The 15,655-nt window shown below is 45.3% G+C and overlaps 1 protein-coding gene across 2 annotated transcripts in view; it reads left to right on the top strand.

Annotated features, from left to right (window-relative positions):
* The window catches only part of ZNF423 (zinc finger protein 423), a 422,985-nt gene that overhangs the window by 88,001 nt on the left and 319,329 nt on the right, over positions 1-15,655 (top strand). The window contains exon 1 of one of the 2 annotated variants that reach the window (XM_083750441.1): positions 14,623-14,718. The exons of the other annotated variant lie outside the window; for it this stretch is intronic. Within the exon in view, the coding sequence (XP_083606567.1) occupies positions 14,703-14,718 (16 nt within the window). The 5' untranslated portion in view covers positions 14,623-14,702. Of the gene's footprint in view, positions 1-14,622; positions 14,719-15,655 lie in introns of those variants that run through there. 2 annotated transcript variants of the gene reach the window in all.

Here is a 15,655-nt window from a genome sequence, read left to right as displayed (position 1 = left end):
ACAGTAATCAGAACAGCAAATCTAAAAACCCACTTCTAGCCAACCCAGGCTCCGATAGCATTTACATACATTGAGAAAAAGAAACAACTAGAAGCTCTTAAAAGGAAAATGTCAAAACCACAAGAAATGACACCTAAAGGAATGCTGATGAAACCTGGGCAGAAGATGTTAAAGTTTCTGAGACCTTGATATTTCTCCATTCTAACCTCTGACAAGGCAGATGTCCCAAAGATTTGGCTTGCACATTTTAAGAATCTGAACCAGAAAGGATTTATCCATGCATTGACCTTAAACCTCTCATCAATGGGACGAGGGCATGGAACTAAAGGTACATTAAGCCTCTGCTGAAGAGGGATATTAAAATGTGAGCAGATCACGCTTTCAACAGGCTTTCAAAGCAGCTGGTGAGATGTCAAGGACTACACGCAGCTCATCCCATTTATATTATGTGGGCTTGAGTTAGAGTGTTGTTTCAACTTAGGCAATGGCTCTTACTTTGCCCAGTTGCTTGCAGTCAACCACAGCAGCACCCAAACATGATGTCACCCCTTGGGAAGCATTGCTAAGCCTGTTACTCCCCGTAGACTGATTGTGTAAAAAGAAATCACTAAAGCCCATAATTGCCTTTTGCAAAAATATTGCATCAGATAATGTTTGCATCAATAAATCTGGTAGAAAAGCACAAGATTGTATTGGGCTAATGTGCCCTTTCCCCCCCAAAAAATATGGACCACCAGCAATGAATCATAGAATTGTAGAGAGGGTGCTGTCCACAGATAATTGATCCAGCACACTAAGTAAGTTGGAACAACTACCCATCATCCCTGACCATTGGTCATGCTGGCTGAGGCTGATGGCACTGTAAATCCAACAACATCCAGAAGACCCAATGCTGGCTACCCTGAATTAGGGGTAGATTATGCTGAAAACTGGCTGAATTAAATAGCATCATAGTTTGCTACGCTAATATGTGAAAATCGTGTTCTGAAATCCTAATACACAACTACAAAAGTCATATAGATACACAGATCTAAACTAAAGGAAGAAGGCTACGTATCAGGTATATGTGGTGGTGTTTTGTTTTTTTTTATAAAAAAGGAGACCCTTCTGTTTTTCTAAAAGCATTCACTGTTAAAGCTAAATTTACCTTTCCAGGCAGCTGAAGACTGCTCAGTTATGTTATTTTGGTAAAAGAGAATATGTCCAGGACAAGGGGGTCTGCTCCTCCAAATGAAAAAAGTCACGCATGTACTAGGGCCTTTGATGCCCCAGATACATCAAACTGCATAATGTTCTCTCCTAATAGGAGCACTGGGATTACACTGGAGGAAATTTGCAATATTTGGTCTGTCACACCCCCTCCAGAAGGATTGAATACGGGGAAAGTATCAGAAAATATGTCACGGTGCGCCTTGCCTCCCTGCATCCCCCCACGTACCGTGGGGAATCCTGCAGCCTGGCTCCTCAGACGGAGCTTCAGGGTGAAATATAGTTTCAGAGTAAGTTTAAATTAGATGGCCTGAAAGCTTCTGCACAAGGGATCCCCAAAGTATTGAGCGCCTTTCCCCAAGGATCTCCGGGCAGCTTTAATATATATTGTGCGATCTGTGCAACGTATCCGCTCGAGAGAGAACGGTTTGTAATGGAGTCGGAAGGGTGCTGTAATCCACTAAAAAGGACAATAGGCAAGGTGTTATGTTGTTATGTTTCGCTGCCTATCATTCTAATGCAGCTCATAATGTATGAATCATACCCCCATTGTGTGTAATTAGATTTCTCCTCCCAACACCCTTCCGAAGTACAGTGAAGAGGGCTGGCCAATGTTAATATTAAAAACAGCACATCTTTTGCAAAGTTAGAGGTCATGCCTTAATTCCTTGCGCATGAAGAGAGTTAATCAAAAGATGACGGGAGAAGAACGAGCAGGAGGACAAGAATACCCCTGTATTATTTCTGAAGGAATTTAATTAGAAAGGAGGTATTAATAGCATTTATTTCTGCAATTAAAAAAAAATCTTGTTATTTGAATTGCTTCACCGTAACTCACGTTTTGCAGACACTCATTTAAATCTGTCTTTATTCCCCTCATTTTTTTTTTAAAGGAAAAGCAAAGCATGCTTCTTACTGAGCAAAATAATGAGGAGGGGGGATAATGAGGAGTGATCCCCGTCATCTCCGATTTCCCCAGAGTTTCTCGTTTAGGACAAGGAATGGTATTAATCAATGAGGAGGTACTGTTTGCACTTTCCTGGTTATGAACCTTTGGCTTCTGGTCTCCACAATACCTGGGGATGGGGTGGGCCTCTCTGGCCTGGAAACCCCCTAATCTATGCTAAAGTTATTTTGTTGGTTGTGTTCAATTAAAATGGAAAAAAGTGGCTTTTCTCACAGGGTCGGGCTAAGGCATGTTGCTGACTGAGGCAAAGGACAAGATTATGTCCCCCGCTGCTACCAGACAGCCAACATCTTAGTCAAGTGATCTGTCAGGTCTCCAATGTCTCATCCCTGCTCACTGTCATGAACTGGCAGGACGATGAAGAGGAGGAAAAGAATCTCAGCAAGGGGTGAAGTACTCACATGCAATGGAGGAAGATCAGGGGATGGAAGTCAGTGTACAGGAACCAGAGCAGCAGGACCCATCACCAGAGCCAGAGGGGCCTTATCCCCACGAACACAGCAGGCTCTGAGGTGTAGGAAGCAGTGAGAGGTGTGCTCTGGGAGGTTGAGGCAGGCAAGGGCCAGGTGTCATCCCTCAGCTGAGGTAGGCTCCAGACAGGTGAGGGTCACATGCTTCGCTAAGCCCAGATGCTGCGATCAGCATGCAAATTACAAAAGGGAAGCAGAGCTGAGGTACTGCCCATGTTGATGGACCTTGACTTGGATGCTCCTGGGCCTTTATGGGACTGTGCTGCAGGTTTGACTCTGAACTCTGTTTCTTGACCTCTGGACTTTGCTCATGTGGATTGAACGTTGGATTTGGCATACTGAACTTGCTGCCAGGTAGGCCAAGGATTCAAGACACTCACGCACCTCTAGTTGGGACCCCAGGTACGCAAATAGGAAATTGATGCTTTTTGTCTGTGTGTCAACGGGCATCACTTTACATGTTTAAAAACTGTGGTATGCTAGGAGAAAATGACTAGACCTGACATGTTCAGTTACCTCAGAACAGTGACAAGAAACCATTGCTGCCAGCGGGGCACTGGCTCAAGTGAATGGGAATTAGCTAGGGGATGCAGAGAGAGCAGCTAGGAGCCAGGAGCTATTTGCTCTGAGGTGGATATCTCACTCTGTCTGTAGAGCCTCCCCTGACCTCTTCAACAGCAGCGCATGCCCAGTCTTGTTCCTGTACAAATGACTTTTCCTCTCACATTGCCTAGCTTAGAAGTCCCACAGCAGATATAAGTAGGGTGATTGTATCAAGAGCAGGACCCATTAATAAATTTGAAGGATGAAATATAAACCTAGATCATAAATAAATAAATAAAATACACTAGGTTTTCAGGATCTACTTTGGTGGTGGTAGGGTTCTGAAACCCTGAGGTAAATTGACTTAAACTAGGTACCAAATCATGGCATAAGATGTGAATCCAGATATAAAATGATGGCTGAGGGGGTGCCCAGCTACCCCTCCACAAGTCATATATAGGGGATGGGCATTGATCCCATAAGCAATACACTGTTCAAGTAACTTTCATAAGCCATATGCTGGGATGAAACATTGAAAGTGCTCTTTTAAGCACAAAGTCGCATTTTATACCTAGGGAACACTGAGTCTCCACCACTGGAATTCTCTTCTGGGGGAGATCAGGCCACCCCATTTGATGGCCATATTCAGGCAGAATTTGAAGGCATTTCTGTTTGTTCATTCATTCTACAGTGGTACCTCTGGTTACGTACTTAATTCGTTCCGGAGGTCCGTTCTTAACCTGAAACTGTTCTTAACCTGAAGCACCACTTTAGCTAATGGGGCCTCCCACTGCTGCCGCATCGCCAGAGCACTATTTCTGTACTCATCCTGAAGTAAAGTTCTTAACCCAAGGTACTACTTCTGGGTTAGTGGAGTCTGTAACCTGAAGCTTATGTAACCTGAAACATATGTAACCCGAGGTACCACTGTATTTGGAAGGGAGATAGCTCACTTTTAGACATTGTAATTGTCATTGTAATTGTCCATGGGGTCACGAAGAGTCGGACACGACTAAACGACTAAATAACAGCAACAACAATTGTCGTGACTGTCACTTAAATTATTGTATACTAGATATGAATAGATTTTATGTTGCTAGCTGCTCTCAGCACCATTTGGCCAGGAAAACTAGATTTGAATAAATTTGCCACTGACACACACAGTATGTGTGCATAGGATTGCAGCCTTTTTGTTTTGTTATCATTGCAATAAGGATGCCTCCAGATTGTAAGTACTTCGTAGGATGAATTCAAGCGCACATTCAAAGTGGTATTTGGACTAGTGTAACAATCTACCTTTTTTTGTTTTAAGCACCTTTCCCAGTTTGGAAAGTGATGGGGAAATGCACTGAAAAGTGTGGGATGAAAAAATGGTTAACAGGAAAACTGACTGACAGGTCGACAACCTTTTTGCATAAGAGGGCACGTTTCAGATGTGTGTGCTGGGGACACCAGTTACAAAATTGCTGATGGAGATCATGGCATAACCCAAAATGGCTGCCATGGTGACACAAAATCAGACAGGCATCCACAACAATGTTATGTTTACAATGGGAAGTCAGCTATGTCCTGCTGGCGAATTTTGATTTCTCTCTCTCTCTCTCTCTCTCTCTCTCTCTCTCTCTCTCTCTCTCTCTTACACACACACACACACACAGAGAGAGAGAGAGAGAGAGAGAGAGAGAGAGATTGTCTAAGAGCAACAGGCAACATTCCTCAGTATTATACTGGGGAGAATATACCAGGTGGCCACAACACACTCACTCTCATTTCACAGAACATGCTTAGAAGGTACCTGTGCATTTTGCCCCATAACTTTCTAAGACTAGAAACTTATTTATTTTTTAAAGAAAGCTCGGGGTCTGAGGCACCTGCTCCAGGCAAAAGTGAAGGCCTTTGAGAATGGATTGGCAGACCCTGATGTGGACATCCCACAAACAAGCTAGGATGAACATAGGATGAGTGTTTATTGTTCTAAAACAGCCCCTTAAACAAATCTGCACAAATGTTCAACAAAGACCAGACACAGTCTAACCATCATGTCACGTTTGTGGAAGGCAAATTGGGATAAATGCTGAATAAGCAGGTCATCTCAAGCTGCCCTTAGAATTTAAGATTGTTTAAGGTATTTCATATTCTATCTCTGCTATTTGCGCAACAAGATGCAAAGGCAGTTGAGTGTTGTTATCCGTGTATCACAGATACAACAGATGAAGCATAGTAGCAGGTTTGTTTGTGGCTGTGGTGAGATTTTAATGCAGGGATTTTCCGCCTTACAGCTCGCACAACATTAGCCGCTGCGGTGTTACACCAGCTGTCAACAAGCACAACAAACAACCCTCTTCACGGTTAATGTGGGCGGCCTTGATATCTTGTCTCTGATATCTCCCTACCTACCTTCAAAGTTTGCCTGCTTCCTATCACAGGCCATTTGTAAAATCAAAGGCGACTGACGGCCGGCCTCTTCAGCAAAACCTCACCTTGGCACAGGAGAGCCGAATCTGTTCCAGCTCCTACTTTTTCCCCACTTTACTGTTGCGATGCTGAAACAAACCAGACCCACCACCATCATCCAAACAAAATTGAATTCTTGAGCCTAAAAAAAGAAAAGGAAAAGCTCTGGCCTCCATGTTGGTTGGCGGAGATAATGCTGTCTATTGTTCCAGGCACTCTCCAAGCACTCTAGGCTGGGCGTTTCCTGAAAGAGGAAAGACATGTTCCTAATATATTTTTGCATTAACAGCTTTGCCATCCTGAGGTTGGGACAGTTACATCTGGGTAGCTGCCTTTCATTAAGTCTGCCTTCTCTCTCTCTCTCTCTCTCTCTCTCTCTCTCTCTTTTTTTAGAAAAACACACCTGGGAGGTTCAGTGTATGTGCCCTGGAATGTTACAGCTCCCTCTGGGATTCTGGTGGGGAGCAGTTCTTGCCTAATTTACTGCTCCAGCAGAACGGTGTATGGAAATGGTAATTACAATAGCAAGCACCTGGCTTAACCAGCCATATAATAGTTTCCTTTTTGGAGCCTGTGTTTTACCTGCTTCTAGACAGGGCTGGCCCAACACTTTGGCCCAGGATGCCTCAGGGACTGCCTGAGCCCTTATAACCTTGCCCAATTGGTGGGGTCTCCAGGGGTGTCATTGTTAGTGGTCCCCCCCCATGACTCAGATGCATGGCTCATATCCACTAGGAATTTGGGTTGCCAAGTCAGGAGCATCCCAGATCCTGAGATTTCAGGACCCAAATCTGAGACCTACAGGGTGGGTCCTGGAGACAGAGGTTAATTGGGAGAGGGGAGCAGAGGTGGGCAGGACCTTCCCTTCCTGAGTGCCTTTGCTAGAATTCTTGATTATACATTTTAGAATGCATTTTAACTTTGTGTTTTTATATTGTTGTAACCTGCCCTGAAACATTATGGCAAAGGGTGAGCAAGAAATCAAACAGATGATGGTGATAAATGGCTTACAAGACTCCCTCCAGCTTTATGGCTTTGTCCCTGTGTTTGTTTATTTCTAATCCTCCATTCATCATTACTGATCTCAGAGCAGAATAAAGCAGAATTAAATCTTGCCCGAATTAAACAGTCACAATAAGAAATCCACTTAATTACAAGAAGCAGGTAAGGCAAATATAATTACAACCTCAGTATACTAATACAGAAATCATTCTCCAAATGTGGATGTTTAAATGTGGCCAAAATGATACCCTCTATGCACAAGAGAGGTTTCAGGAAGCTTGGGGGAAAAAACCCAGTTTGCATTTTTATTTTTATTTTAGTAAAATGAGCTGTATTGGCCCTCCTGGCTGGCCATACTGGGAGGGGCCTGTCAGACCCAGCTTCCAGTTTTGACACATGGGTTTTACCTTGTCTTTGGTGTGGCTGTGGAGGATGATCCATTTGGGCAAATGGGGTAGTGCCCAGCCAACATCATTCTGTCCTCAGCCAGCCCAGTCCCCACCTTCCTGCACTCTTGCTTACAGCCAGGGAGTGGCACTGGTGGTCTGTTTCCTCCTTCTTGGTGTTGCCCTTTTAAACTCAGCAGAGGTAGATAGGGACAAAACTAGAATTACTTCTGTTCTGCCTCTCCTTTGCTGTGGCTCCACCTACTGTTTAGGGGTGGTGATGGAATGGAAAATATTCTACCCCTCAAGGAATTCTTGGCACTGTAGTTTACCCCTCTTAGAGTTCCAGGTCCCAGCAACCCTTAACAAACTACAGTGCCCAGAATTCTCTGTGGGTAAGACTATGCTTTGGATTTGCTTTAAAGGTATAGTATTTACACAGCCTATGTTACTTAACATGCTGGCTGCTTGATGATTCCCTGTCCCATTAAGCTGGTTTGCACAAGATTTCTAGCTATGGGCCTTGCTGAGTTTTCTGTTTTCTGCTTGCTTCAGCTCTGGCGCAGGTTTTCTTTTAAGGCCTTTCTGTTTCTGCGTTGGCACCAATAACCTCAAACCAGGGTGGAGAAATGAAAGACACACAGGCCTGAAGAGAGGCAGAATTCATGTATATAGCCTTACAGGTTGCCTCTCCTAATTCTGCAAAGGCGCCCCAGATAGCAACTTGAAGAGGAATACCTGGCTTTTGTGTTTAATATTATAGCAGAGGGAAGCCGAGTGGCCCTAGAAAAGCTTCAGCGTTGCGGCAGTCCGTCCTCTTCTTGGTTCTCAGCCTTCCGCAGACACTTGGGCTCCAATTATTCTTGTATCTTGCTCTCAGACAAATTAAAATTTCATAATCTTTCTACCGGCCTCGGTGGGCAGAGTGCTATGCTAGGTCAAGTAACATCTTCGAGCTACAGTGCTTCTCTCGGAAGTTTCAATGCCCTTGAGGAATTTGTACCTTTAGGAAAGCCACGGAGAACCTCTTTTTATTCTTCTTTTTAACAAACTGAAGACAAGACAAAACACAGAGAAGTTCCTGCGTTTCCTCCAAGCTGTTTTGTTTTGTTGTTTGGGGGCAGGCAAAACAAAAAACAAAATTTGTCTTTGAAATATGGGGTTGCAGGTAAGGCTACAAGGAGCCCTAAGTTTCATCCTAAAGTGAAATTAAAGTTGAACTACATCATAATCTTTCTCAGCATAATGACAGTGCTAGAAGAATTTGGTAGAACTCCAAGGAAACTTTCTTTGGAGGGGTTTATCTTGCAAGGGGGAAATACACATATTTGATTGCAGGAAACATGGCTAAGTGACTATTTTAGCAGACTGACCACTGTTTTATTTTAGTCGCCACTAGGCTACTTTTCATTAGAAATGTTGTTCATACATCACTATCCAGAATGAAAAGAGATGCTAGAATAAACTGGCATGGCTTCTTTGATTTACTAAACAGGACACTCCTCACGCCTTTCTTAGGCTAGGTGAAACCAGGAACCACCTTAAGAGGCTGGTGGCTTCTTTTACTTATTTCATTCACTGGTGGACAGCTCAGACTACTGTCAATAAAAAGTTTCGCAATCAGACTGATGAATTATTGCAGCCCAACTTTACACAGGCCAGTGCACTCAGTGCCTCTTCCATGGGAAATTTCTTTTAAGGAATCCAAATAGCATCTTGCAATGCACATCATCCTTGGTGGGAGCTGACGTTCAGCAATATCTGGAGGGCCAAATGGTTCCTCATAAACTTGGTCCTATTTGCATCTTGACAAATCAAACAGGCAAACAGACTAAAACTAGCTACCTCTTTGTTTTGGTAGAGCAGGGCGGGGGGGGGGGGTATCTCATGCGGCAATAAATAAATAAATAATAGAAGAGCCTGCTGTTATTAGAGAGCCCTGTCCCATTGATTTCCCCCAGCTCAAGGATCTATAAGAGACCCAGGTAAAGCACTGCAGCGCCAGAGTCTTGCTAAGAACCGGAAGACAGGCTATTAATGATAATTGCACCATGAGTTCTGCCTCCTCTGATCCATTTAGTCACGTCAACTTCTTTTTCTTTTTTTTTTTGCTGTTGGAAGAGCTATAATGTCATCTGTAAGGCACACGCTCAGGACCTGCCTCCAAAACGGTTATTTGCAGGGCCAAGCAATGTGTTTGAATGACGCTGCTACCTATGTGTTATAACGCAGGCCATGCTGTATTTATTTATTACTGCATGTGATCCCATCTTTCCCAAGGAGCTCATGATAACATTCATGCTTCTTCTCCCCCCCCCCCATCCGCCTTTTCCATTTTAAGCTCACAGCAACCCTGCAAAGCAGGTTAGGTTGAGAGACAGGATTGGCCCAAGTCATGCTTCATGTCCAGCTTGTAGGCTTCTTGTTAGGTGTCAGGGTTCTGAAGAGTTGTGGGGAGGGCAAAGGAATGACCCAGGGAAGGGTGATGGCAATTAATGGGGTTTGGTGCTCCCTGCAAGGCAGGAGTCAGGACAGCAGCAAGAGGAGGAAGGGGCAGGGCAGTCTGAGATGGAGGGAGGTGCTCAGGATGTGGTGGAGCAAGAGACTGTTCGGGTAAGGAATGGTCCAGTAGGCTCCCCACCATCTTCCTCCCCCCTGTCTTCTAGAATTGGGAGGAGCTTGAAGAGGAACAGCAGAGAGGACTTCCGTGTAGGACAAGCCTCAGGCTGTGTGTGCGCATCCGTCAGATGAGGGTGCATAAGCCAAAGGGCCACAATAAATGTGATAATGTGTACCTCTGGAAATCCTTGAGTGCACTTCTAATAGGGAAGTTATGGTAACCTGTTGCTTTATGAAACATAAGTTGCTACACAGTGCAAATGGCTACATGTAACACAGGTTCCCAACATGCAGGCTAACACAATGTAACAGCACAAGGTGAGAATCAAAGCTTAGCCAACAGAAATTGGTGAGAATCAAACCTGAACCAGTATAAATTGCCAGTGCTTATCACTGTATTAAACATAAAATGAGGTAATGATGTACACGATTGGTGAAAATTGAAATCCTTTGTTTGGAACTTTATAAATTCTACTGCCAGAACCACTGGGCGTGGTTGCAGTTTTGTGGAATGATTCGACTGTAACCTATTGCTTTGCAACAAACCTTGAACTCCTAAGAACTCAAGCTTCTGGGTTTTTATTGGCATAAACCCAGGAGATAAGCCATTTTTGGCTTACAACAGGGCATAGTCCCCCTGTTGCTGCAACTGCTCCACCTGAGGACAGCTGCCTAGAGATAAGAAGTGTGTGTGTGTATGTTGTGTGTATCCGGAGCACCATGGGATCTGCTGTAAGGATTTCTTTGTCAATAAGGACTTAACTATTGGACATTTGCCATACTTGACTGCGGGGGTCAGGGCAGATCAGAACATTAGGCCATCTGGATGGCCACTGTGAGAACAGGATGTTGAACTAGATGGGTCGTTGCAGGGGCAGTACAGCCTGTTTTGCCCCTTGTGGCGAAACAGGAAGTGCTGCTCTGCTGCTGCTGCCTGTGCCACCTGCCCCGCCACCTCCACCTCTGGTGGAGAAGTGGCACCAGCATTGGTGCCGATTTTGAGTGAGATCTCATGCGTTCTGCAAAAGTTTTTGTGGCACTTCTCTGCCACCGGCAGAGGTGGTAAGGTGCCCATGGGGTGCCATCTCAGGGTCTTTCATTACCTGAGGTGGCAGCCCTACCCCATCTAACGGCTGCACCAGCCCTGATCCAACAGGCTGGCCTCATGTTCTGATGCCCTCCAACACCTTGCAAGCACTCTGTTTACCCCAGTTACCTGCTGCCGGAGGCTTCTGCATCACCCTGCCTAACAGAAGGACAAGCACAAGCTCTGCTTGTCTGAGAGATGGTTAGAATACAAGGCTCTGTTCAAATGGCGTATGTGCATCAGAAGCATATTTAGGGCCCCTTGTGCCATTGGCACCCCCTGGGGGGGGGGAAATCACCTTTGTGCCATGATGCGAGAAAGACAGGAAGTTTACCCGCGTTAGACCTCATTGCTACAGTGGTGGTGATCCACACACATATACATAATACACTGATTTTTATGCTCACCCCTGGTGTCAGCCGGTTTCAGCAAATATGGGAGTTATTTGCTCTTTATTTGCTTGCCATATTTTCCTCCACCCTTTTTCAAAAATTGTAATGCTGGTTTTTGTCTGTGGGGTGTGTGGGTTGTTGTTTTTCCTTAATCCCTTCAATGTGTTGTTTTTCTGTTTGACTGGTGCTGTCTGCCGCTCAGCCTACGGAGGATTAGCCTTGTGCTCCTTCGCTTGGTGGCCTTAAGCAAGGAACTAATGTAGATCACAGATTCCTGTAGATCTCCTGCATTCCTGGAGTACATTATCTATCTCCCTGGTTTAGGGCTTCTGCTCAGCTTGCCTCTCATGTTTTATCCATGTGGCTCAGAGTTCTTACATGCAGAAAGTTTCCTCTAAAACCAGGAGGATCTTTTTAAAAAGAGTGGAGGTAATAGAGATTCAATCCAGGCCTCTCCAAATGGAATTTTAATGATTGTCTTAAAGCAAGAAAGCAGACATTGTAGGGACCTGCCAAAATCCCTTTCCTGGCTTGTGGGGGGGGGGCATAAAGGGTCTCTGAACAGCTGCTGAGGGTAAGCAGATGGAAAGGAGGATGGGGTCCCTATGCCTTTCTTGGCTTTCCAGAAAAGAGGATTTCCACAGGTGTAGCTTTTCTTACAAGGCATGAGTGGTGCTATTCCTGCTCCAAATCCACATTCTGTGCAGGCGCACAAACCTGACTTACACAGAGTCAGTCTATTGATCCATTTTGTCTATAGCACAGGGGTGACTAAACTTTTATGGACAGCAGGCCAAATCCTTATCTCCCCACCCCTGGAAGGGCAAATTTGACAAGGTGAGTGGCCACCTGTCAGTCACCTGAAGTAACTGTGATGCCAGGTGATGCTGCATATTGATGTCCCTGTTTGGGGGACTTTTAAAGCACAGTGCTGGGGTGTTTAGGGGGCTCTGCAAACACCTCTGCACAACTCTGTATACCGCCAAAAACCAGAGGTTCAAAAAGCAGCGTGAGACTGATTGCAAAAGGACTTTCAAACAACCCGTACTGCTCTTTGAGTCTTCAGAGATCTTTCTGGAGGAGCACTCTTATGTTATAGTGCAACAAAAGCAGAACAGATAAACCAGAACATTAGTGTGGTATAAAAATGATTTTTAGAAATCCTTCTCTTTGCTTGCACTTGAGATTTGATGTTATCATGCATTGCTATATATGGCTATACAGTACTGTTTTGATGCATGCATGCTGTATACGTTGTTTTGGAATATTATTTGTTATCATACACGTGCGTTTTTTGTCTTGCTAAAGTATTTCAGCAGGAAGCTATGGGGCATGCACTAATTGCCCCTGCTTTTCTTATGCTATAGCACAAAGAGTGCCTCCCCAGACAGCAAAAATATGAAGCACTGCAGAACAACTAGTAAAGTGGATTGATGTATGGATGGTCCAGTATAAATCCATCATTATTGAGGCAGTCACATGTTATAGAATATACCTGCAAAAGGGGGGGGGGGGAGAACCCTTCTGGACCTGTGACTCCCCAGGCAGAATTGGTTAGCATGGAGCAAGAAGGTGCCCCCCAGGATGACTTGAGTTTGCTTCTCTTCCCCAGCTGTTGTTCCTTCAGGCTTTTAGCATCTGCAGCTCCTTTGCTTCTTTGTGCTGGTTTCGGTTGCATTTTCCTGTTTTATTCTCTCTGCCTCTCCCTCCCACCTCCAATTCCTAACCTCTTTCCCACTCCTCTTTGCCTCCTTCTCCTGTTGCTCTGCCTTGACCTTCTCTTACCCCCTGCTTCTTTGCACTTCTACCTCCTATCCTGCTGTCCTCCATCTCTTCTTCGCCTCCTTTTTCCTTCTGATCTCCCCTCCCACTGCTTTGGACTTCTTGCCCCCTATCTGTTCCCCCTGGATGCCCTGACTGTTCTGCCTTCTCTATCCCCTCCAGCATTTCTCCCATTCCTGCTGTTGCCTTCCATCTTCGCAAAGGCTCCTGCTGTTTGATCTTCTCCCCTTTGGCTCCTGATGCTGTAAGACGCCTCCTGCCCTCTGCAGCTCTTGGATCTTTGCTGGGTCTGCTGGTCTGGAGTGCCACACTTGTAATAAGAAATACATGGATGGTTAATAGCTGTTCGCATTCTCTCTCTTGCACACACACACACACACACACACACACACACACACACACACAGCACCTAGCACCTGTCATTTTTGCACCATCTTCTCCCCCTTCAGATAAAACTCAATGGGTCATATTTGGATTGAGACTTTCAAAGGTTACTCAGATAAATAATACATTTCACAATGTTTTCCTTAAAAACCTTCGAACAGGCTCCAAAGATAATCAGTTGGCAAGGAATTTAACGGAGAGCCATCATCTTGCCCACTTTGTGGTCTCAAAAGATTTTTCCATCCAGAGCTAACGGAGGAAAACCTCTTATGCCGAGTGTGTGTGCGGAAATACAGAAACGGTTCTGTGCAGAAACTGTGCTACTTCTTTTAGAAGAACAGTTTTAGTATCTTTTTCAGGTCTAGCGCTTGTTCACGCATTGCAGTTAATGGGAGCACTTATCTGGGATGAGAAGCAGACTGGAGGTCTTGAAGCAAGCAGAGCTTCTTAACACACAGGGCTCCAGAGCAGATGAGGAGGCTATCTGCAAATCTGCATGGTGGCAGCTGCTGTGCATATGATTCCTAGTGCACAAATTATAGCTGCTATCAAATACTTACCCGAGGTACAACTTTTCAAAAAAAGTTTGTTTTTCCTGAAACAATGTATGAACCAAAACACAGTCCTCCTTCTAAATTCGCACTTCTCTGAAATTTGCAAAGCAGTACTCTAGCCAAGTAATGTGTACAAAAATAGATATACATAGGGTAACATGTGCGGGTGGCATTGTAGTCTAAACCACTGAGCCTTTGGGGCTTGCCGATCAGAAGGTTGGCAGTTCGAATCCCTGTGATGGAGTGAGTTGCCATTGGTCTGTCCCAGCTCCTGCCAACCTAGCAGTTCGAAAGCATGCCAGTGCAAGTAGATAAATAGGTACCGCTGCTGCAGGAAGGTAAATGGAGTTTCTGTGCTCTCTGGCTTTTGTTCTGTTGCACTAGAAGTGGTTTAATCATGCTACCCACATGACCCGGAAAGCTGTCTGTGGACAAACGCCAGCTCCCTTGGCCTGAAAGTGAGATGAGCACCACAACCCCATAGTTGCTTTGACTGGACTTAACCATCCAGGGGTCCTTTACCTTTACTTTTAAGAAATGCATTATAGTTGTAGAAAAAACCCATATGAAATGCATTGCATTTGTGAACAGTGCCTGCAAAACTGTGTATATGTTAGGATTCATATGCTAATGAATTTTCATGAGAGCTTTTAAATAAATAAATCGCAAATTGATGTGGAAATGTGGAGAACTAAATTTAAGATTAGGGAAAAATAAGAAAAGAAGAGAGAGCAAAACTGGCAAATTCCCTCATCTCCACTCATAGGTGTGGGCTTTTTCACAAATTGCACAGCAACGTGTCTGGATTTTCCACCAAGCCTGCCTTTCACCAGTTGACTGGAGATGTCAGACAATGACCCTGAAAAGAGGTGAGTTTCCACATTCAAATAACTTACTCTGAAGTAGTTCCACAGGAGTCTGGGGAACTAACAGCTTGAAGATGATGCCATAGGGGTTGCTTTCGCCTGTTGGTTCCTTTTTGCTATACAGCAGTGAAGGGTTCAGAGCTTCTGTCCAGAAAAAAACTGGAAATTTGACCAAATAAGATGTGATTATGGAGATGTGTGTTGGGATTTCTCGTCTTTTTATGTAAAAAGCAAGTGTGTGGGACAGAAGGAGAGAGAGCATGAGAACCTGCCTGAGGTGAAGGGCAAGATGGTGCCTCTTACCACCACTGTAGGAACATAGGTCACATCCACACCAAACACGCACATTTGAAGCATATAGCCTCCACCCCCAATCCTGGGAGCTTGTAGCTTACCTTCTCACAGAGCTACAGTTCCCAGTTGCAGAATCAGAGGCAGAGGCTGAACCAGGAGAGTAGAAGGCCAAGACAGTGGTGGAGCTTCACTGGGGGCAACGGGGGGTGGACAGCAGACAGGGGTGGGGCTGGCGTGCGTCCCGAGGGCGTGGCACACTGTCCACAGGGGCGTGGTGCACGTCCCAGGGGCGTGGCACGCCGTCTGTGGGGGCATGGCACCCAGTGCGGGCGGGGGGGGGGCAGCTGCGATGGCTCCCCACCAGGATTGCGCTACCGGGGGTGGTGCACTCCCCCCGCACTCCTCTTCCTCCGCCAGTGGGCCAAGAGGCAGAGATGACTCAAGTTGCTGAAGAGTCACAGTTGTCTCCTGTTCCTGCTGCAACAAGCTCCCCTCCACCCTTGTCACCCAGCACTAGAAGAGGCATAAAAAGGGCAGATGAGAGGTTGGCTGCACAAAGGCGTAGTCTCTGATTGCTTGGGGAAAGCTCTGGAGAGGAGGGGATTTAGTTGGCTGTGAAGAGGTGGGGACTTTCAGTCTTGGTAAC

The sequence above is a fragment of the Podarcis gaigeae genome (assembly GCF_964106915.1).
Source record: "Podarcis gaigeae genome assembly, chromosome: 8".
Classification (NCBI taxonomy): domain Eukaryota; kingdom Metazoa; phylum Chordata; class Lepidosauria; order Squamata; family Lacertidae; genus Podarcis; species Podarcis gaigeae.
The sequence above is the reverse complement of the archived record's forward strand: the minus strand, read 5'-3'. Positions and strand labels throughout refer to the sequence as shown.